Here is a 24,278-nt window from a genome sequence, read left to right on the forward strand (position 1 = left end):
AATAAATTTCGTTAAAAAAAAAAAAAAGAAAGAAAGGACTTACTTCTAAGGCACCTGGGTGGCTCAGTCATTTAAGCATCAGACTTGATTTTGAACATTTTTTTTTAATGTTTATTTGCTTTTGAGAGAGAGACAGAGCATGAGTAGGGGAGGGATAGAGAGAGAGAGAGAGAGAGAGACAGACAGACAGACAGACAGACAGACAGAATCTGAAGTTGGCTCCAGGCTCCGAGCTGTCAGCACAGAACCCGACACAGAGCTCGAACCCATAAACCATGAGACCATGACCTGAACTGACGTCAAACAGGCAAATCAACTGAGCCACCCAAGCACCCCATCAGACTCTAGATTTTGACTCAGGTCATGATCTTATGGTTCATGAGTTTAAGCCCTATATGGGGTTCTGCTCTGGCAGTGTGGTGCCTGCTTGGGATACTCTCTCTCTAAGTAAATAAAAAAAGAAAAAGAAAGGACCTACTATTTTTGCCATTTTGCTATGTGTTTTCTATAATACTTAAATATTTTTCATTCTTTAATTTCTCCATAATTGCCTTATTTTGTGGTTAGTTGATTTTTTTCTAGTGTATTTAGTTTCTTTATTGGATTTATGTTGGTGTTTTTTTGTTTGGTTTGGTTTGGTTTTAGAATTTTTCTTAGTGGTTCACTGGAGATTACAATTAACATCTTAACTTCATAAAAATTAAGTTTGGATTAAAATCAATGTAGGTACAGTAGTATTAAAAAACCTCTGTTCCTTTGTAGTTATGCTCCCTGCCTTTGTGTTGTCATTTTTACAAATTACACAGTTATACACTGTGTGCCTATACACACACATACACACACACACACACACACATTCACACACATTCACACACACACACACAAACACTTAAATTTCAAAGAGAGTGGGAGCAGGGGAGAGGGACAGAGGGAAAGAGAGAGAGAATCTTAAGCAGGCTCCATACTCAGTGTGGAGCTTAATGCAGGACATGATCCCAAGACCCTGGGATCAAGACCTGAGCTGAGATCAAGAGTCCGATGCTCAACCGAATGAGCCACCCACATTCCCCTATGTGCCTATTAATATAGATTTATAATTTTATCCATTTATCTTAAAAATTATATAGGAAAATGAAAGAGATGCAAAATAAAAATGGCTTCATGTTGACTTTTATATCTATCTTTGTAGCTACCTCACTGTTCTTTACTTCTTCATATGGCTTCAAGTTACTGTCTAGTGTCCTTTGATTCCTGCCTAAAAGACTACCTTTAGGATTTCTGATAGAAAGTTCTGCTAGAGATGGAGCCCCTCAAATTTTTGTTTATTTGGAAATATCTTATTTTCTCCTTTATTTTTGAAGGACACTTTTGCAAGATTCATAATTCTTGTTTGGCAGTTTTATTTTTTCTTCCATCACTTTAAATGTATCATGCTCTTGGGGCGCCTGGGTGGCTCAGTCGGTTAAGCATCCGAATTCGGCTCAGGTCAGGATCTCACGGTTCGTGGGTTCGAGCCCCGCATCGGGCTCTGTGCTGACAGCTCGGAGCCTAGAGCCTGTTTCGGATTCTGTGTCTCTCTCTCTGTCTGCCCCTCCCCCACTCGCACTCTGTCTCTCTCTGTCTCAAAAATAAATAAACATTAAAAAAAATAAAAGAAATAAAAGAAATAAATGTATCATGCTCTGGCCTCCATAATTTCTGATGAGAAACTGACTGTTATTTTTATTGAGGATCTCTTATTCATGATGAGTCACTTCTCTCATGCTATTTTCTTTTTTTTTTTTTTTTTCAACGTTTATTTATTTTTGGGACAGAGAGAGACAGAGCATGAATGGGGGAGGGGCAGAGAGAGAGGGAGACACAGAATCGGAAACAGGCTCCAGGCTCTGAGCCATCAGCCCAGAGCCCGACGCGGGGCTCGAACTCATGGACCGCGAGATCGTGACCTGGCTGAAGTCGGACGCTTAACCGACTGCGCCACCCAGGCGCCCCTCTCATGCTATTTTCAAGATACTCTTTGTCCCAGGCTTTCAATGATTTGACCATAATGTGTGGATCCCTGAGTTTATCCTGTTTAGAGTCCACTAAATTTAGTAAAAGTATACATTCATGTTTTTCCTAACTTGGGGATTTTTAGCCAAAATTCTTCAAATATTCTTTCTCCCCCTTTTTCTCTTCCCTGTTACTCTTGCACTCTCATTATGCATATATTTGTATCTGTGGTAGTGTCCCTCACACCAGTTAGGCTCTGTTCATTTTACTTCATTCTTTTGTCTTTCTGCTTCTCAGCCTGAATAATTTCAATGGATCTATTTTCAAGTTCACTGATTCTTTCCTCTGACTGCTCAAATCTTGATGTTGATGAACATCTCTAATTTTTCATTTCAGTTATTGTACTTTTCAGCTCCACAATATCTACTTGGTTCTTTTTTACAATTTCTATTTCTTTATTGATAATCTTAATTTGTTGAGACATTAGTCTCCTGGTTTTAATTCTTTGTTCATAGTTTCCTTTATCTGTTTGAGAATATTTAAGATAGTTCATTTAGCTATTGTCCAATAAATCCAATGTCTAAGCTTTCTCGGGGCCATTTTTTAAAACTTCTTTTCCCCCCTTGTTAATGGTACAAACTATCTTTTCTTTTTTTTTTGCTTTTTTTTTTTTTTTTTTTTTTTTTTTTTTTTTTTTTTTTTTTTTGCTTTGCTTGCTTCATAGTTTTTATAGGAAACTGGACATTTTAAATAGTTTGATTTGAAATGTAAATAAGATAACCTTCCCTCTGTTGAGTTTGTTGTTGCTATTTGATGTGGGTTGTTGTTCTTTCTTCGTTTAGTAGTAGTTCTTCGAAAAACATTTTGTAATATCTGTATTCTTTGTCATGTGTGGCCACTGAACTAGATGTTTCATTAGCTTACTGGTAAACTTATGTTTTGTCCAAATTATCTTAAATATCTTGAGTCAAAAAAGAAAAAGAAAAAGAAGATGAAAAAAGAAAAAGAAGAAAGGAAAAAAGAAAGTAAAAAGAAAAAGAAAAAAAATACTCTCCCCATCTTAGCAGACTGAATCTATGTATTCCTTCAATGCTTATCCAGGCTGTTTACAACTCTACCTTCAGTTATTGCCTGCACAGATCTTAAAGGTCAGCCAGAGATAAATGGTCAGGGTCTTCTTGGATCTTCCCTGAACATATGTCTGGCAATGGTCATATGCATGCACTTCTGGATGCTCCAGTACATATGACAGCTTTGAAGAACCCTATTTCCCCCATCTATCTCTTTTGCTGACCTCTTCTTTCCCAGGCAGTGTTCCCACTGTTATTCACAGCCTCAGACAGTGGTTGTGAGTATATGCCTTTAAATGCTTCCAGTAAAGACTGCCTGTAAGCGGTTCCAGCTGAGTGATTGCTCCAAGTCAGGCAAAACAAAGACAAGTCTTTGTGCTGGTTCTTCAAGGAGTCATCAGACAGGTCAAAACGCTGAAACACAATTCTTTGAGAATAAGGTCCATATTGTTTGCTCTGACACTCGCAATCTACACCACAAGTACAGGCTGCTCTCTTCATGGCCACTACTGACCTGGGGACTAGAATGGCAAATGGGCAATTTAAAGTGCCACAGTGCTCTCTTAATGCAATGCAACAGACTCTTCATTAACTCTTCCCCTGGCTGTTGTTTTTGACTAAATTCAGATTTCTACAAAAGTCGATTCTGACCAATTTTTATCAGCATTTCTTTGTGGTTGGACAGAGCCCTGGAGGTCCCTATTCTGCCATTTGCAGTGACATCTGAATTCTTATGTTTTCAAAAATACATTGTAATATCAAATACAAAAATCTCTGCTTTTAACTTCCTGTTTCTTTTGAAATAAAACTCATCTGCAGCATATTAATCATTAAAATTTAAACATAAAAACAATTTAAAAAGAATGAACGGAGCTTACCATTCTTCAAGAGAAGTTTCAAACTGTCAAAATAAAAGATCTCAATAAAAATCAAATTTTACGCATTTCAAAAAATAACAGTAAACTCATACTTGAACTCACAGATAAAACTATAAGTGCTCCACTTCACATGTCCCATCATATGAGGTCAAACAAAACTCTGTTATTTCTAAACCAGGTATTCTACATCCACTACGTAGTCCTTTCATTATTACTGCCACCTAATTATTCTTACCTTTCATCTTCTAAATCTTACTCCTTCATCAAAGGCCAGTTCAATGCCACTTACTCCCAGAAGACTTTGCACATAATGGGAAGTGCATTATACCCATTAAGTTGTAATATATTACCAAAGAGTGGAAAACACATAACTATAGGTAAGTTCACAAATATCTCGTTTTCTATAGTGTCCCTCTTTTAGACTATAAACTCCAGGCTAGGAGTCATGCTCTACAGATATATTCTAAGAATATCTTGGGCTGTGACACAAATTACCAAAAACACAAAAGAATACATAGTCATAATTTTATGGGTTTCTTAGATAATCTCTAATTCCAGATGTTAGGTTGGGCATACATGATTACTTCTCTTCAATTCCCATGTTGTACAATATTTCTGGAGAAAAATATATATGTTTGCCAATAAAAGCACTGGAACATATACTTCAGAATAATTCCCAGAAATAGAAAGAAATCAGAAGGGACTGCTAGTGAAAACAGAGCAAAGAAAAATATAACTCAGAAGAGGAAAATGAAGACCATTTCAGGGGAGGTGAAAGCCTTCTCTGTGGAGCTCATGAAAAATTCCCAGCATGTGAGAAGAAGCATGTGAGAAGAAGCAGGTGATAATCAAAGTAAACAACTAAAGGCCAGCCTATGGTGAAGCAGACTAGTCTTATTGCTTTTCGTTCTGAGAACCCAGTATACATGGCTGAAAAGATTCCTTCTAGTCACTGACATGAGAAGAACTCGCTAGCCACACAAGATCTGCCTGAGATGGAGAGGCTGTCTAAGAATGGAAGTTGTGGTTCTAGGGAGAAACAAAACGGAGCCCACATAACTAGCAGAATCTCACACAGAAACAAACAGATGGGTAAGGAAAAACAAAGGCTGATTCATCAATGAGTGAAAATACTCTAAAGTGCTACAACAAATTCAAACGCATGCTTATTTAAGTAAACAAAAAAAAGAGTCCCTCAACTTTCTTGCCTAAGCATATTACTTCCCATTTATAAGGAGCTCCAGTATAATTTTGTATATACTGGATAAAAGCCTTTGATGTAAGCCGACTTTGACAGCTGCTAAAAAGCAAACAAATGACAGCAATAGCAGCAAAAACAACAAGAAAAACCAGCAAAAAATGTATGCTCACAACAAGTAATCAGTCTGGTCTATTATTTATAAATACAGAAGAACAAAAAAGACTATACAAATAATTTAGGAAATATTAGAGCAAAGCAAATAAGAAAATTTACTTAAGACATAACAGAAACACTGGGATGAACAAAAGGGAATACAATAATAAATTCAAGGCATATGTATATTTCTCCACAATATTAAAAAAAATAGAAAGATGAAATCTAGTATAGGAATGTTGCTATCCAAGGGGTGCCTGGGTGGCTCAGTTGGTTGAGCATCTGACTTCAGGTCATAATCTCATGGTTTGTGAGTTTGAGCCCCATGTTGGGCTCTGTGCTGACAGTTCAGAGCCTGAAACCTGCTTCAGATTCTGTATCTCCCTCTGTCTCTGCCCCTCCCCTGCTTATGCCTGTCTCTCTCTCAAAAATAAATAAACATCAAAAAAAAAAAACGTTTTTAAGAAAAAGAATGTTGTTATCCAAATATGAAAAAGACTAAAATAAGTAATCATTTCATTACCTATATACATGAGAATTTAGTTTTTTATAAAATTTACATTTCAGGGGCGCCTGGGTGGCGCAGTCGGTTAAGCGTCCGACTTCAGCCAGGTCACGATCTCGCGGTCCGTGAGTTCGAGCCCCGCGTCGGGCTCTGGGCTGATGGCTCAGAGCCTGGAGCCTGTTTCCGATTCTGTGTGTCCCTCTCTCTCTGCCCCTCCCCCGTTCATGCTCTGTCTCTCTCTGTCCCAAAAATAAATAAACGTTGAAAAAAATAAAATTTACATTTCAAATCAAGAGAGATGAACAAGTCAATAAATGATATTAGGATAATTTAAAAAATATTTGGAAGAGAAAAAGTATGTGTCTCATGCTATACCATAAGGTAATAAACTTCAGATCTGAAGAAGCCAAATGTAAAAAAAATAAGGTTAACTGAAATAATAAAACATTTTAATAATCTTGATATGAGGCAAATTTTGTTAAACAATACAAAATTTGTCAGATAATGGATTGGTTTTACATATAAATTTCTCTATGAAAGAGTACTGCAAATAAGTTAAAAATAGTACAAGCAGAAAAAAATTGTAACTAACATAAAAGAAAATAGATATTTATCAATACTTCTGCACATATGTAAAAAATAACAAACAAAAAAACTGGGAAAACTATATGAACAGCAATTAACAGAAAATTACATACAAATGGGCAGAAAGCTTAGGATGTTCTATTTATGTGTACTAAATGATCTATATATATATTTAGCCATATCTATGTACATGTACATATAATTATATACACACAGATATATGTTAAATGAATACTGTATGTATATTAATATGTTAAAGAACTAATAATTTAACATCAGGTTTTCATCAATTTGCCCACCTTCCTCATTATCTCCTACTTAATCCTCTCCTCTAAATTAGTTTCAGTATTTGCTAAACTGCTGAAACTTTCTTGTGCTAACAGTATAATAGATTTAATGGAATCTAAAAAAACTTCTGAAGAGACTAAATTCATCTACATAATAAAAAAAACTGATGAATGCACAGCTGTTTGAAATCCCAATGGCTTTAGCATGTAATATGACAAGCTTATTCTGAAATCTATATCTACTAAGAACAGCCAAAGAAGTATAAGAAAGGAAAAAAGAGGGAACTACCATACCAAATATTAAAACATATTATGGAGGGGCAGGCGCCTGGGTGGCTCAGTCGGTTGAGCGGCCAACTTCAGCTCAGGTCATGATCTCGCGGTTTGTGAGTTCGAGCCCTGCGTCCGGCTCTGTGCTGATGGCTCAGAGCCTGGAGCCTGCTTCAGATTCTTTCTCCATCTCTCGGCCCCTCCCCTACTCATGCTCTGTGTCTCACTGTCTCTCAATAATAAATAAATGTTAAAAAATTTTTTTAATATATTATGGGGATGTCTAGATGGCTCAGTAGGTTTAGCGTCCCACTCTTGATTTTGGCTCAGGTCATGATCTCACAATTGGTGAGATGGAGTCCCATCTGCTTGGGATTCTCTCTCTCCCTCTCTCTCTATCCCTTCCTACACACTCATGCACTCTCTTTCTCTCTCTCAAAATAAATAAATAGACTTTAAAAAACCATATTATGAAGCATATTTAGTAAAATGAGGTACTATAATAGAGATAAAATTAACCAGTGGAATGATGGGAGTCAGAAATAGATATAATCATGAACACTTGATATGATAGATAGAATATAACTGATTTCTAAGAAATGACTGGATTTTGCAAAAAACTGATGTTGAGAAAAATAATTTTCTCTATTTTTACAAATGAAAATAACTACCTATTCCATTCTTTGTATCTGCACATACACAAAAACACAATTTCACGTTGTTTAACAATTAAATCTCAAGCAAAAAAACACCTTAAAATTTTAGAAGAAATAAAAGAAAAATTTTCATGACTGCACTATGGAGAGAGTTCTTAAACAATATGCAAAGCACTTAAAGGGAAAATGAAAGATGTAAGTGTATTAAAATTAAAAACTTATTTTAACTAAAAGATATCATAAAGTAAAAAGGTCAAACTGAGAGAGTAAGTTTAAAACATATATAACAAATTAAAGATAGCAACTCGTTCCTACAGGTCAATAAGAAAATCCAAATAAACCCAAAAGACAATGGCAAATGATAAATGTACAGAGAAGAGAATGAGCATTCAATGAGTGTATTATTAGACCTTAAACTAATCAATAATTAGGAAAATAATTATCCCTCAGTTTAACTGGTAACTCACAGTCCTGCATACTGCAGAAACCTACCAACAGGCTGATTTATATAATAGTCCTGAGAAACCATTTGAAGTATCACAAGAAAGTCAGAAAGAAATTGGTTAAGAGGCTCTTTAATAATTGTGACATAATTACCCAAAAATGTTAAATTCCTCAACAAGTATGCAATGCTTAATACTATGGGTTTAATCCTTTTTGTAGCACAACAGAACATGATGTATTTTATAATGATAAAGATAGGTTACCTACATTTTTCAAAATAGAGTTAAATTTGGTATAAACATTTTAGGATCATCTATCAAAACCTTACCATAGCAACATTTTTGTAGATGTTAAGTGATGAAGCAATAAAGAAAAACTATTTTAATCAGTCTTTGATCCGATATGAGAAGGCAAAACTTGACATACCTAGTATTCAAATAACATTGATAACAATGGTTAACAAAGGGAAGGCCTACAATACCACAGAAAACTTTGGAGTTTTATATTCATAATTACTTATCTGAAATATTTATGAGTTTTAGAAACTGCTTGAAATTGCTAAATTATTTTTAATAAAATTCTGTTAAAATTAAGCTTAGAAGTTCACTTACTGTCATAAATGTTTTAGATATTTAGAAACACTGATTATAATTCGCAGTTAACCAATTTTACCCAACTAACCACAAAATTCCGTACATTTTTTTATTTCTTTCTCTTTCAAAAAGCAAGAGAAACAAAAGTGGGAGGGTACTAAAAATATCACATTGGACACACTTTTAAAAATTAACACATTACGGGGAAATCAAAAACTTTATTTGCCTTTAGCTCTAAACTACATTGCTCACAAACTTCTGCTTGATATGTGTAACATTCTAAATGACCTGGTTATTTAACTTCATACTTCTATTAAAAAGTATTCCCAAATGTTTTATATATTTAAATTATATTTATATATTTTATATTATATAAATTATATATATATATTTATATTATATATTTATATATATTAAATATGTATATTTAAATATATATTAAAATATATATTAAATATAAAATAAATATAAATATAAATAAGTACAAATTATAATTTATATATTTAAGTTAAATATATAAATTAAATTTATATATTTAAATTTAAATATTTAAATTAATTGTCACATTTAAATGCTATTTACTTTTTAAGACAAGGTATTCATATACACTTCTATTTTCCATTCTAAAAATTAAGAAAAAATAACTTTATGGTGGGAATCTCCTTTTTATTATAAAATATTTGTAGATGTGAAATTCTAATACTGAATACTATCTCCCACAACTGTGACCAACTTTCATCTGGAACAAATACTCATACCATTGAATCTGCAATCAATTTGGAGTTTCCTATAGTCAACCTACACAAAGGTTCAAATCTGCTTGAAAACACAGGCAATGTTTATCAAACAATATGCCAAATTCAAAGTTTTTTTAAAAGAACAAGTACATCCTCCCCATGTTTTAAAAAGCAGCTTCATGCAAAATTTGAAATAATTTTAAAAATTATTCCTGAGCCCATTCATTAAAGCGTATTTATTTAAAGAACTGATGGGGCGCCTGGGTGGCGCAGTCGGTTAAGCATCCGACTTCAGCCAGGTCACGATCTCGCGGTCCGTGAGTTCGAGCCCCGCGTCGGGCTCTGGGCTGATGGCTCGGAGCCTGGAGCCTGTTTCAGATTCTGTGTCTCCCTCTCTCTCTGCCCCTCCCCCGTTCATGCTCTGTCTCTCTCTGTCCCAAAAATAAATAAACGCTGAAAAAAAAAAAATTAAAAAAAAAAAAGAACTGACACATAAATTCAGCAAAGTCACCGGATACAAATTCAACATACAGAAATCTGTGCCATGTTTACACACCGATAGCACAGCAGCAGAAAAAGAAATCAAGGAATCAATCCTATTTACAGTTGCAACAAAAACCAAAAGACACATAAGAATAAATCCAACCAAAGAGGTAAAAGATCTGTACTCTGAAAAGTATAGAACACTGATGAAAGAAATTGAAGAGTACACAAAGAAATGGAAAAACATTTCACGCTCATGGATTAAAAGAACAAATATCATTAAAATGTCTATACTGCCCAAAGTAATTTACACATTTAATGCCATCCCTATCAAAATACCATCCCTATCAAAATACCATCAGCATTTTCACACAGCTAGAAATGCAGTCCTAAAATTTGTATGGAACCAGAAAAGACCTGAACAGCCAAAGCAATCTTGTAGAAAATAAAGCTGGAGGCATCACAATCCCTGACTTCAGGGTATACTACAAACCTGTAGTCATCAAGATAGTATGGTACTAGGACAAAAACAGACACATAGAACAATGAAACAGAATAGAAAACCCAGAAATGGTTCCACAACTGTGGGTGAACTAATTTTCAACAAAGCAGGAAAGAGTATCCAATGGAAAAAAGACAGTCTCTTCAACAAATGGTGTTGAGAAAACTGGATAGCAACATGCAGGAGAATGAGGCTGGACCATTTTCTTACAGCGTATACAAAAATAAATTCAAAGTGGATAGAAAACCAAATGTGAGACAGGAAACCATCAAAATCCTAGAGAAGAACGCAGGTAGCAACCTCTTTGACTTCGACCATAGCAACTTCTTACTGGACATATCTTTGGACGCAAGAGAAACAAAAGCAAAAATTAACAACTGGGACTTCATTAAGATAAAAAGCTTTTGCACAGAGAAGGAAACAATCAACAAAACTTAAAGGCAACCTACGGAATGGGAGAATGTGCAAACGACATGTGATAAAGGGTTAGTGTCCAAAACCTATAATGAACTTATCAAACTCAACACCCCAAAAAAACAAATAATCCAGTTAAGAAATGGGCAGAAGACATGAGAAGAGATTTCTCCAAAGAAGACATCGAGATGACTAACAGACACATGAAAAGATGCTCAGCATTACTCATCAGCAGGGAAAAACAAATCAAAACCATGATGAGATACCATCTCACACCTATCCAAATGGCTGAAAGTAACAACATGGGAATAACAAGGGTTAGGATGTGGAGAAAGGGGAACCCTCTTACTCTGTTGATGGGAATGAAACTTTGTGCACTGACTTTGGAAAACAGTATGGAGATTCCTCAAAAGTTAAGAATAGAACTACCCCACGACCCAGCAATTCCACTACCAGGATTTCCCAAAGGATACTAACATACTGATTTAAAGAGGCACATGCACCCTGATTTACTTATCAACAATAGCCAAATTATGCAAAGAGCCCAAATGTCCATCAACTGATGATGAATGGATAAAGAAGTTGTGGTATATAGATACAATGGAATATCACTCATCCATCAAAAATAATGAAATTTTGCCATTTGCTATGACATTGATGGAGCTAGAGTGTATTATGCTACGTAAAATAAGTCAGAGAAAAATAAATACCACATGATTTCACTCCTATGTGGAATTTAAGAAACAAAACAGATGAACACAGGGGATGGGGGAAAAAAAGAGAGAGAGAGAGGCAAACCATAATAGACTGTCAACTACAGAGAACAAACTGAGGGTCCCTGGAGGGGAGGTAGGCAGGGGATACGCTAAATGGGTGATGGGTATTAAGGAAGGCACTTGTAATGAGAACTGGGTGTTGCATGTTAGTGACAAATCACTAAATTGTACTCCTAAAATCAATTATTACACTATATGTTAACTTACAATGTAAATTAAAAAATTATATAAAATAAATATATAAATAAATTTGAACAAAAAAAGGCATTTAGTTAATGCCTATAATGTGCCAAGTAATGGTAGCACTATTGTGACTGATGACTTACATATAGACTCTAACTTCCAAAATTTTACAATTCTGTAGGAGAGAAACATAAAGTAACAACTAAAACACAATGTGTTAATTGTCACAGTAGTGGGCAGTAAAATGTCTTATGAGATTTCAAGGGAAGACAGTTATCCTAAGCTGTGGAGAGCAAAGATGGTTTTGTGGGAGTAAGAGGGCAAAACAGAGATAACAGAAATTTCATAGGTTAAGGCCCAGAGATTAGAGGTCATCAAAGCTAGAACAGAATATATGAAGGGACATGAAGCTTAAGAGTAAATATTATTTTATAAAGGGACTTTGATGTTATGCCCAGGAATAGGAATTAATCATTATTAATTGACTGAAATGACTCTTCTAGTATCCAGGCAAAAATGAGAGTGGTCCGAATGAAGATACTATAGTATAGATAGAATTGTTTGGATTTGAGACACATTCCAGAGGTGGAATCAAAACAAATCACTGACTGTATATAAAGGGTGAGGAAAGGTGAGTAGTCAATATAATTAATCAACCTCCTGACTTATGGTCCTGGGTGAATAACAGGTGCCATTAACTGAACCTAGGAGCACAGAAGAAAGAAGAAATTACTAGTTCAATTTTGTATGTTTCAAATTTGAGAGGCTCCAATGACATATATAAAAAGGTGTTCAATGGGCACCTAGAAAAAAAAGAAAAATTTGAGCTGGAAATCCCAATTTAATCTAAGAATACAATGTATAAATAATATCAATTCAAATGGGATCACCCACGAGGAGAATAGAGTCAGAAGGGGACATAGTTCGGGAGCACCAGTATTTCCAACATGGACAGAGGAAGTAAACATGGAGAGAGCCATAAAAACTGGCTAAAGTATCTACCAAAGTGGGAAGAAAGCCTGTTGACGGTCAAGTTAGCAAAACAAAACAAAACACCCCAACAACACAGGAAAAGTATTTTTCCAACAGGTGAAGGTGAACAAAACTTTCATTTCCAACACTATACAGAGTGGAGTTTTCCATTTTATTTAGTTACTTATTTGTGATCTAAATGTATATGTGTAATTTCAATGTTATATTCAACAATGTATCAATTATTCCTGCATAATAAACCACTCTTAAACTTAGTGGCTAAAAACAATCCCCATTTTATTTGCTCATAATTATGAGTCACCATGTAGACTGGGTGTAGCAGGATGGGTTCTTGGTCTTGTCTGAAGGCAACCAATGTGAGCACAAACTCATTAGTCATCTGACAGCTTGACTAGGATAGGTAGTTCTAGACAGCCTCACTCACAAGTCTGGTGGTTTCTGCTGACTGCACAATGGGCGCCTCTCTCTACTTGGTCATTCATCCTCAAGGAGGCTATATTAATTAAGCCTATTTACATGGGAAGCTTATGGGAGCAAGAGAGTGACAGCAGAGGCTTCAAGGCCTCTCGACAAGAGACTTTGCTTAGAAGTTGTCTGATATTTCTTCTGACACGTCTGTTGTTCAACCCAAATCCAGTCTATGCTTAAAGGCTGGGAGAGTAGGGATTGGCTGTTAATGGAAGGGGGTGTAAAGGATGAGGGGAACCATTTTAATCCTCCATTTTCTTACCTTTCACCCCAAGAATATACATGCCTCCTATGTGCAAAATATATCAAAGGCTTAAATGTAAGTGCTAAAACCATAAAACTCGTACAAGAAAACAAAGAGGTAAATCTTCATGACCTGGGATGTTGCAATGAATTCTTAAATATGACAGTAAAAGCATAAAGAATAACGACAAAAGGATAAACTGAAATTTATCAAAATTAAAAACTTTTGCACATCAAGGGACATTATCAAGAAAGTGAAACACAACCTATATAATGGGGGTAAATGCTTAAAAATCATATATTTGATTAGGGTCCAGGATCCAAATATATAAAGAAATTTTACAACTCAACAACAAAATTGTTGAGTTATGAAAAATGGTTTGGTAGTTCCTCAATAAGTTAAACATAGAATTACCATTCCATTTGATAAAGCAATTCCACCCCTAGGTGGAACTGCAAAAAGAACTGAAAAGAACCAAAAGAACTGAAAAAAAGGTATTTACAATAGACAAAAGGTGGAAACAATCCAAAGGCCCACCAACAGATGAACAGTTAAACATAGTGGTATATACATATAATGGAATATTGCTCAGCCATAAAAAGTAATAAAGTACTGATACATGGTGCAATGTGGATGAACTTCAAAATATTATGCTAAGTAAGAGGAGCCAGACAAAAAAAGATCATACTGCATGATTTAATTTATATAAAAAAATTCAGAATACGTAAATCCATAGAAATAGAAAGTAGATTGTGGTTGCCACACCAAGGTAGAGGTGAACAGATATTAAATCCTTAATGCGAATGGGGTGGTGAAAATGTTCTGGGACTAGATAGAAGTGGTGACTGTACAACATTGTGAATATATTAAATGCCACTGAGTTGTTCACTTTAAAATGGTTAATTTTACGGTACGTGAACTGTGTCTCAAATAAAAAAAAATTTTAACTGGAACAAAGTATGGGCTTTAGTTAATAATAATGTATCAATATTGATTCATTAATTATAATAAATGTACTATTCTAATGTAAGATATTAAGCTAGGGAAAACATGGTCCAGAGTATACATGAAATCTCTATATTATCTTCCCTATCTTTCTGTAAGTCTTAAACTGTTTTAAAATGAAGTTTAATAAAACAATACTATTTAGAAGACATAAAAATTACTTAATTAAATGAAAGGAAATAATACTAAAGCAAAAAATATGACCATGGCTTTTGAGTTATGAGGTTTGAACCCCATCAGATTAATTATGAAGCCCCAAAGTTCTTATGGGAATGGTAACATTTTGGACTAAAATACAAAAGATTAAAAATGCAGAGAAACTTCCAATTTATATCAGTGTTATGAACAAAAGTGTTCTACTAAAATTCATATGTTGGAGCCCTAATCTCCAATGTGACTATATTTGAAGATAGGGCCTTTAAGGGGATAATTAAAGTTAAAAGATGTCATAGAATGGAGTCTTAATCCAATAAAACTAGTATTCTTATTAGAAGACAAAAAAAAAAAAAAATAATAACCCACCAGAGCTCACTCTCTCTCAACATGTGGGCACAGAAGAAAGGCCATGTAAGAACACAGTGTGAAGGAGGCTGTTTACAAGCCAGGAAGAAATCCTCAATAGAAACCAACTGTGACAACACCTTGATTTTGGACTTCTAGCCTCCAGCACTGTGAGAAAATAAACTTCTGTTGTTTAATTCTTCCAGCCTGTGGTATTTTTTATGGCAGCCTGAACTAATACAGGAAAAAAGTTTCAGATAGTTACTCAGGTCTACTTCTTACGGAATTCCAAATATCTCTCAGAACCAAGAGCTCAGAGAGTAATTCAAAGAGACAAAGAGAACCACAAATTAGGAAACTATCCCCAGGAAGCAGAACTGGGTCTTGGCAGCATTGTTTAGACTCAGAGGTGACAGACCTAACACCATGTGCCCTCATAAATTTCAGAATTACAGGCATCAGTGAAAGTTATGTGTCTTTCATTTCTCTCCTTTTGAGTAACACTGTTCATTGTGACAATTTTGTCCCTGCTTCACCACTGTTTGCTAAGTGTGCAGGAGCAGTATTTAACATCATTTTAATTCACAGATCTCTAGACCAAAAGAAGCTGCACCCAGAGAACATCATCCACATCATATCTGTTGTGGAACATATAATCATGGACCTCTGCATGATACCATCATGGAATGAAACTTTTGGGGGGTTGGTGATTACAGTCTGCAATTGGATGGGTTGTGGACCATGATGTCAATGGACCAACAGATTGACTGCTACATAAATTGTCCCCACAAATTCATTTCTCGTGTCATCCACATCTTGTCTAATATTCTACTGCATTAACAAAGGGATTGATTATGTGCTTTGCTTTGGCCAGTGGGACTTGAACAATCATAACACACGCAAATAGTTTAAGCTTTTGCCCACTGAGATCTGTCCTCCTAGAACACTGTCCCAGACATGGGTGTGAGGCCCTCTTAGTCACTATTTCCAGTTGAGTTAGCAGGTGTTTACATCCACATAACTGGCCCCAGGCAAGAACTAGCAAAATTGTCCAGCTGAGCCTAGAACAAATTGCTCAACGGTAACAAAATAAATGCTTGTTCTAGCCACAAAGTTTGAGAGAGAGACAGAGACAGAGAGAGAATGTGTGTGTATGTGTATACCAATAGATAGAAAAAAAAATGTTTACTTTTCTGAAGGTAGTTTCATTAAAACAATAAAAACCAAATCCAGATTCCGATGAAAAAGTGAGTAATTTGTAGGAAACAAATGTTTAATTTATGCAATCCTTTTCAGATGTTAGTTAGGTAAAACATGAAGAAAGAGAAAAAGATATGTTTAAAGGTGTATGGGATAAAAAATATTTTCTTGAAAACAAGAGAAACATCAATATTTTAAATATTGATAGGAGTGAGTTAGGGGAAAAAAAAGTAAATTTGGAAGAGAGATGTGAACACCTGATGGAACAAGATCCTTGAAAAAGATGGAATGCAGATGAGGGGAGTAGCTACTGAGGAGGGAAGAGATTTGCCACGGAAGGACAAAAGGAATATTTGTGGAATTCAAGAATGTTGTGGGATAACAAGAGTTTGAAGCATTTCTATTGTCATACCTCCTATTTTCTTCGTAAAGTAAGAGATGAATGAATAGTGAATTAGAGGATTTGGAGACCTGAACCAAAGAGAGGACGGGAATAGCCACTGGAAAATACTAGAGAAAGTTCTGGTTAACAAACAGAATAATTTCAGAGCACTGCTAAAGGCCCCACTGAGGTTGGACACCATGAATGTGTAACATCTCAAATTGGGATTTCTGTGTAATGTTTTCTGGCACTATTCAGCAGCCTGGGGTGTAGGAATGGAGATGGCAGATCATGAGAGGGAACTCATCAGGGCTTGCAGAATTCTGTCAGACTAGAAGGATGGTAAGATAAAAAAGTAAAGAACCAGATATACCAATTAGTGAGTGTTTTAAGAGATGAATACATTAGTCAAGAAAGTAAATAATGGAAAACGGGAATGATAGAATGGCAAATAGTGAATACTTTAGGATTTGAAGTGTCCTTAAGTTTCAAATGAAATAGAATTAACAGAACAAGAGAACTCAAAGTATTAGAGATTTAGTCAGTAGGATCAGATGATTAAATATTATTTTTCAGAATTCAAAAACACATGTGAAATGGTATAAGCACAGCAAAATTTTCTAACTGGAATTGTAGGCATTTCATCATTCATATTTTTTTGATCCTCATAGCTGACCTACTTTCAGGGATACTTTCAGTACGGGGGAGAATAGGATGTTCTTAGATCTCAGACACACCTGCCTGGATGCTAACTCTGACACTGACTGTGTGATCTTGGGGGAAGTCGTTATCTCCGGAATCTGTTTCCCCACCTGTAACTGGGGATAATGGCAGTTTCTACCTCACAAGTTTTTTGTAAGGTTTCAATGAAATCATACATATTAAGTGTTTAATACGGCCTATGATATATAGTAAGCACTTAGTATTACCATTACACCACTTTTACTGCTAATAATGTTATCATTTTTGTATAACACATTCTTTATATTTTAAAGAATGATTTCTAAATACTTTCTATGCCGTTCTTTCAAATCATGGTAACATTTTAATGATTTGTATTGATCAAATGAAGAAAAAATTTTCAGTTCAGTAGAAATGACTCCAAAGTAAATAAAGCTATCTCTAGTCTAGGTCATCTAGAAAAAGACAGTGGAAAAAAAATAAAACAAAATCTAGTACTTGTATGGGAAGTTATCCAGGTAATTACTTCTATCATATTGCCATGTTTTCTCATTCTTTGCAAAAATAAAATATAGAGAAAAGGTTGACAGTAACTCTACTTTGAAGAATTTTCTTTTCAAAATTCAGAATTGCAATTAAACTATTAGGAATGCATGGACAGACTTATGGCAGATTCATCTCTGCTAATCACAGGCTCTACAGCATTCATTCTGACTATAACGGAAACCACTGCGATTCAGTGTGCAAACAAACTATAATTGTTGATCCAAAGAAGACTGACCTTAGGGCACCTGGGTAGCTCAGTCGATTGACTGTCCACCTCTTGATTTTGGCTCAGGTCATGATATCACAGTGCATGGGTTCAAGCCCACATCTGGCTCTACACTGACAGGGCGGAGCCTGCATGGGATTCTGTCTCTCTTCTCTCTCTGCCCCTCCTCTGCTTGCTTTCTATCTTTCTCTCAAAATTAAAAAAAAAAATTTTTTTTAATTTAAAAAAAGATTGATCTTTTCACTCACTTAATGTAGTCCATACCCAAAGTAGATGATGGCTTTATAATTATCTATAGAGCTTTATCTAATAAAAGATTAAGATGATTCTGATTAAAAGCAAACAAGCACTGTTTCCATACGAAACCCCACAACCATCAGCAGTAGCCCCCAGCCCTAGAAAACTAATCTGCTGCCTATATAGACTGGCCTATTTTGGATTTTCCACATTAACGGGATCATACAATATGTGGTCTTTTGTGATTATGGTAATGGTTGCACAACTCTGTAAATACACTAAAAAATGCTGAAGTGTACACTTTAAATGACAAACTTTATGATATGTAAATTATCTCAATAAAGCTGTTTTAAAAATCAAGCACTTTATAGAGAAACACAATCGATAAGTTAGGCAAATGTGAAAATGGTGTAATTAAAAGAAGATGAACTGCAGGCCTAGAGAGAGCATCACTTTCTTTTTCTCTGTCCTTGACCCCAACCCAATCCCAGCATAAATGTACTCCTTACAGTCCCAAGAAAAACCCAATTTCAATGGGAAGAAATGTCACTGTGAATTGAACAAAGCCAAGAATGTTATTTGAGCCATACTTTCAGATTTGCAGGCCTTAGCAGAAGAAATGTACTTATTTGGGCAAAACACCCCTTTCTCTTTTGCTGGCTGGCAGATCCTTCATGAACCAGCCTGTCTTCATCATTGGGCCATTTTTCCCCCAACAACTGGAGTAATAAAACATGAAGTTTGGGTAATGTTGGAGACATAATTAACCAGTTACCTGCTTTGACTCCTAACCCCCAAATCCAGAGGAATCACATAATCTGCAACTCAAAATAGGACTTATTTTTTGCCCTTCACGTTGGGGATTGCAATGGAATTTGGGGTGGAGGTTCCAGCTGGGATCACCAAGTTGTTTCTCTGCGTTATTTTGCCCTCTGCACACATAATCCCTTGGAAACTGGTAAAGGGGTGAGCCCTGTTGCTCCCCCAGAACTAGACAGGTAAAGACAGTGCCTGGGACTATAGGCAATGAATGAATAAAACTGAATGTTAAACTCCTCCCAAGGGTACAATCAGCTGACAACTTTTATTGGATAAAATATTTTCAAGTGGTAAAAATGTTGAGAAGAAATGTCCTGCAATTTTAAGGACTACACTCGTATGCCTCTTGAAGAAGACAACACCCTACATCAAGCATGAAGACTGGTCCATCAGAACTTTCTCAGAGCCATATCCAACAACAGTGGTGAGGGAAGAGATACAGCACAAACCTATCCTCTTGTTTGCACAATCTATTTGTGCAGTGTTTGCACAGAATAATCTTAATGAAAGGTATGGGAAGGTTTTTATCATTCTTGTCATCTTTTGAAAATAACCAGAAGTTACAGTGTTTTCAGGATTGAACTCCCTTCAGAATAATAAAGGCAAACAGGTTAAAAAGACAGAATCATTACATTCTCTTTCAACAGACCTATTAAGTATTTCTTTAGAACAAAATAACTCATTAAGAAGGGCACACCGTCCTTTCACACACCAATTTACTCATCTAATCATCTAATCAGTTTAGTGTCCCTAAAAATGATGTAAATACTATTTAATTTACTAGTCAAGTTGGCTTATGGAAATTACTACTTAGCATGATTGCCTCCGGATAACGAACAAACAGGTAGGGGAAAAAAAAATCTATTTAATAAGGTCGTTTCACCCTTCTGAAGTGAGACTATCAAAAACATGTCTAGATTAGTAAATTATACAACTAAGCAAAGATTCTATAAAATATTCCAAGTATCATTAAAAAAAAATAACTCCCTGGGATGAGTAACAACTCTTACAGGTTCTATCAAGCTTCCAAAAAATGTTAGCATTTTAAATCTTACCCGTTTCAAATGCTCTTGTATTTTAGATTCCACATTTTCAATGTGTGAAATGATTTTGTTGACACATGGTGCTGGGATGTTTACTAAAGCACAGCTTTGACGTCGACATGGGTAACTAAAGTAAATGCCTTCATTCACCCCTTAAAGATAAAGCAGACAGAAATTAGTTAATAGTTACATACAAAATAGTAAACTGTGATATTCAGAATATGCAAAAAATATTCTGCTTTATTAATACTAACACTTTTTAAATTTCTTTAATAAACACATTGACAAAGAGTTCAGAAAATTATAGAATGGTATGATATTAGGTGATATTAATTATATGTAATTATATAAAGTATTTTATAACATCATGAACTAAACATTAAAAAAAAAACTAAAGAAAAAAGGCAAAAAAACAGTTAATCCAGTAGTTTCTAAATAGTTCCTGAATCACTTAAAAAATGCCTTTGAAATATATTTCAAATTCTCCCTTCAAAGAGAGTCCACATCTCCCAGTGTAAATAATATCCAACCATTCATGCATTGAAGAAGTTCTTTAAATCCAGCATGAGTTTCTCTTGCTGAAAAAAAATAAAAGCAGGTCCCCTTCATCCTTATAATAACCTCATTTTCTACCTTCCATTTCTGAAAATTGGAGTCTCATGCAAAGAGTGATTGATGTTCCCACTATAGCATTCAAGTTGTACTCATCATAAAATCCACTCAGTCGGATGTGCCTCAGTGATTCTAATCCTGGCATGTCCCGAGTCGACTGAAGGTTGCAGAAGCACAGCAAAGTTGTCCATGAAACTCCACCAAAGTGCTTACTTGCAGTCCTTTTGCCTCTAAGGACTCTATTGGGCTGGATGATAGCTGCAGTCACTGATCTTAAATGCAAGACACAAAATAGGCTCGGTGCCTCAGTGAGAACAGTGTGATGTCCTCATTTCGGCTGACCTTGAAGAACACAGAAGTTATGCCGTTGCCTCCAGACTGTGCTTTTTGTTTCCATGCCAACTCAGAGAGTAAATATCTTCATTTAAACAGCAATGTTTTAAATATCTTTTAAATAACATCTCCTCCAAAAACATAATGTCCGTGAAAACAGCATACCTGTTTCATTTACAAATGTTTACACTATCCCATATGTTACATATATGTATAAACACATATACGTGTATACGTATATATACACACATATATGCACACTAACATTTTTTGAGAACTAAAAATATATGCCAAACATGGAACTATGCTAAGTACTTTTGATTCCATATTTTATTTAATCTTCACCACAATCTTATGAAATGGATTATCTCGATTTCATAGGTGAGGAAACAAAGGCTTAGAGAAATTATATAATGTGTCCGTTTCCACAGAACTGGTAGGTGGGAGAACTGAAATTTGAACTATATCTCCTTGGCTTTGGAGTATAAGCCATACTTTAAGGTTGTTCTTATATTTTTACAAAGTTGGCAAAAAAAGCGAAGCAGTCCTAAAAATATATTTCAGGGCATCTCAAATGTTTCACATATTACTCATTTTTGAATTTTGCTTGTTCCTTCAAGGTATCAGTGCTGATATTCCAATGTAGCTTAGTTTGCTTTGACTATACTCAACACATATACTGCTATGAACATTTCGTGTGTTATATTCCATCTCTCATCTATAGTTCATACACAGATATATATTTTCATCTCCGTAACAGTCATAGGGCTAAAGAACAAGCTGGTGAAAATTACATATTGATCTCCTATCCAAATATCTTGATAAGGGCATGTTGCCCTTCCCTCTAGAAATAAAGTTTTAATACACATTTAACAACCAGGCAGTTGTCCTTAGACTCAAAACATTTGTTTTGCTTCATTAAATGTGGAGAAAACAAGGATGGCAATGACTCATTTAACATTTTTTTGTATGTACCACTCTCACCCTATTATGTGAATACTAATTAATTTCCATTACACCCCTATGGTTTGGGATTAACATTTTGCATACAGTAAAGTGAAGAAATACGATGAAGTTAAAATTTGCAATAAAAGTCTGTAAAAGACATGGCATCTTGAGTAGCACAATGTAAACCCAGAATCCACGAGTTATTATCACTGTTTTTATTCTAATACAGGCATAATACAAGTTACAACTTTCCTTTACATTTCTTTTCAATTTAGAGACACCCTAGATCACTACACTAGGTGCCCATGTTCATTCTTTTTTTGACTGGAATGATAACTAACTGTGCTTAAGTTAAAGCTATCCAGTCTCTAATCTCAGATTTCTGACTTAATAAATGAATGGGTTGGTAGGGTGTTGTACAAAATCTTTTTCACCTTAAATTCCATGATACAGCTAATTAATGATTTTAGTCAAACATACTGATAGAACTCCTCGCAAAGCCTGTGCACAAATTGTCAGGGTGAGTGTTTAAAGACAAGCGCAGGCAAGACTTATAACCTCTCTAAACATCTGCCCAACTTTAACTCCCTTACTCGGAACCAATGCCTAAGAGGTAAGTAAGATCTTCCTGGATCTAGGCTACAGTTGAGGTTTGTTGGCTCTATAACATGAAACTCCCATTTAAAAAAATACAGACTGGTTGATTTTATGGGCAAATGAAATAAAATGCAGTGTTCATAAACTGCCAACTCTCTTTGCAGTGAATGTGATCCTTTCATAATTTATTCACCCAACCCATCCTCCCTTCTCTCCTGCTTTTAATATGTGGTTCCTTTATGTCCATTACCCGAATTACTGTATTGTCCCTTTATCTGAACTCAGCACTCAGGAGAAAACTTATTGAAACACTGATTTGCTTTTCACATTCTGTTATCCCTTTTAACATCTTTTCTTTCCCAGATGTAGAAAAAGTCAGTGTTCTCAAGTTTAGAAATAACTTCTCCTCCTTGGAAAGCCTCTGTGTGATTAACAGAAAGTACCTTTAATTTTTTTTTTTTTTTTTTTTTTTTTATAGACACAAAGTTCCCTTTAGTTTTTGTTACATAGAGGAGGAATCGGGGTATAGGGAACCTTTCTCTGACTTTAGAATTACTTTCTTTTTATTGAACCTTACAATGTAGAAGACATTTATCACTGAATATATAAAATAGTATGCATAGACTCTCAGAGTTGGAGATGACTAAAGACTGCATCTACTCTAACCACTTTCTTTTTATTTTTTTTATTTTTTTTAACATTTATTTATTATTGAGAGACAGAGAGAGACAGAGCATGAGTATGGGAGGGGCCGAGAGACAGGGAGACACAGAACCTGAAACAGGCTCCAGGGTCTGACTGTCAGCACAGAGCCCAATGCAGGGCTCGAACTCACAAACTGTGAGATCATGACCTGAGCCGAAGTCGGACACTTAACAGACTGAGCCACCCAGCAACCCCGAACCACTTTTAATATATAAATGGCCCTGTTCAGTGTTCACTTATCACCAGTCCCTTCAGTCTTTTAAAACTCTGCAATTTCAGTATATTTAGTTTTGCTTCCCTTAAGTAATCACAGGTCTATTTCTGTGTCTGACTACTTCCTATAGCTATTATCTTATACTAAATCTTGCTTTGACTAGCAATTTTTTCAGATGAGCATTCTATACCAACAGTCACAATACCCTCACTTCCTGTTCTCTTCTTTAAATTGCAATTTCTATGCAAATATTAACAGCCTTCTTACATGGCCCTTTCCCTATGAGGAATTCTTGAATCTTTCAGACATTTGGATCTACCTATATAATTTCTATTTCTTTATTAGAACTTAACACATTGCATTCTAACTGTGTCACATCTATCTGCTTCCCATCTATCTTCCCATGAAGTTTTGCATTCTTTATGGAGAGAAATTATATTTAGTGGCTTAAAAGCTATTGAATAAATAAATGAAAGAATAAATCACTTTTTGAAAAATGTTATCATGCTGTAACCTGGCTTCTGTTCTCTCCTCTCTAAGAAATCTTCATACAACAATCCCACCAATCAATATTTCTACTACTATCTGTGAAGGAGTAACTGATATAGATTTAGTCTTCCAAGTATGAAAAAAAAAAACAAAAACGCAAGACAACTATTTTCAGACATTGGAAAATAGGAATTCCAGGCTTTGACTCCTGAGAAAGGAAAATTCATAAGGTTGAGTCCCACAATAATCATGCTCTCTGCCAAGGGACAATTTTTCAATTGCAATATAGAGATCTGGGGGAAGAAA

General features: G+C 35.2%; 1 protein-coding gene across 4 annotated transcripts in view; it reads right to left on the reverse strand.

Annotated features, from left to right (window-relative positions):
• CCDC178 (coiled-coil domain containing 178) overlaps positions 1 to 24,278 on the reverse strand; it is a 436,166-nt gene that overhangs the window by 361,148 nt on the left and 50,740 nt on the right. For 3 of the 4 annotated variants that reach the window (XM_086682702.1, XM_086682703.1, XM_086682701.1), the window contains 2 exons: positions 20,087 to 20,226; positions 3,941 to 3,963 (listed from right to left, as the gene is read on the reverse strand). In XM_086682702.1, the coding sequence (XP_086538828.1) occupies positions 3,941 to 3,963; positions 20,087 to 20,226 (163 nt within the window). Of the gene's footprint in view, positions 1 to 3,940; positions 3,964 to 20,086; positions 20,227 to 24,278 lie in introns of those variants that run through there. The other variant, XM_086682704.1, reaches the window with a different exon arrangement.

Source organism: Puma concolor, chromosome D3, assembly GCF_028749965.1.
Source record: "Puma concolor isolate L17-30 chromosome D3, mPumCon1.1.hap2, whole genome shotgun sequence".
Taxonomy (NCBI): Eukaryota; Metazoa; Chordata; class Mammalia; order Carnivora; family Felidae; genus Puma; species Puma concolor.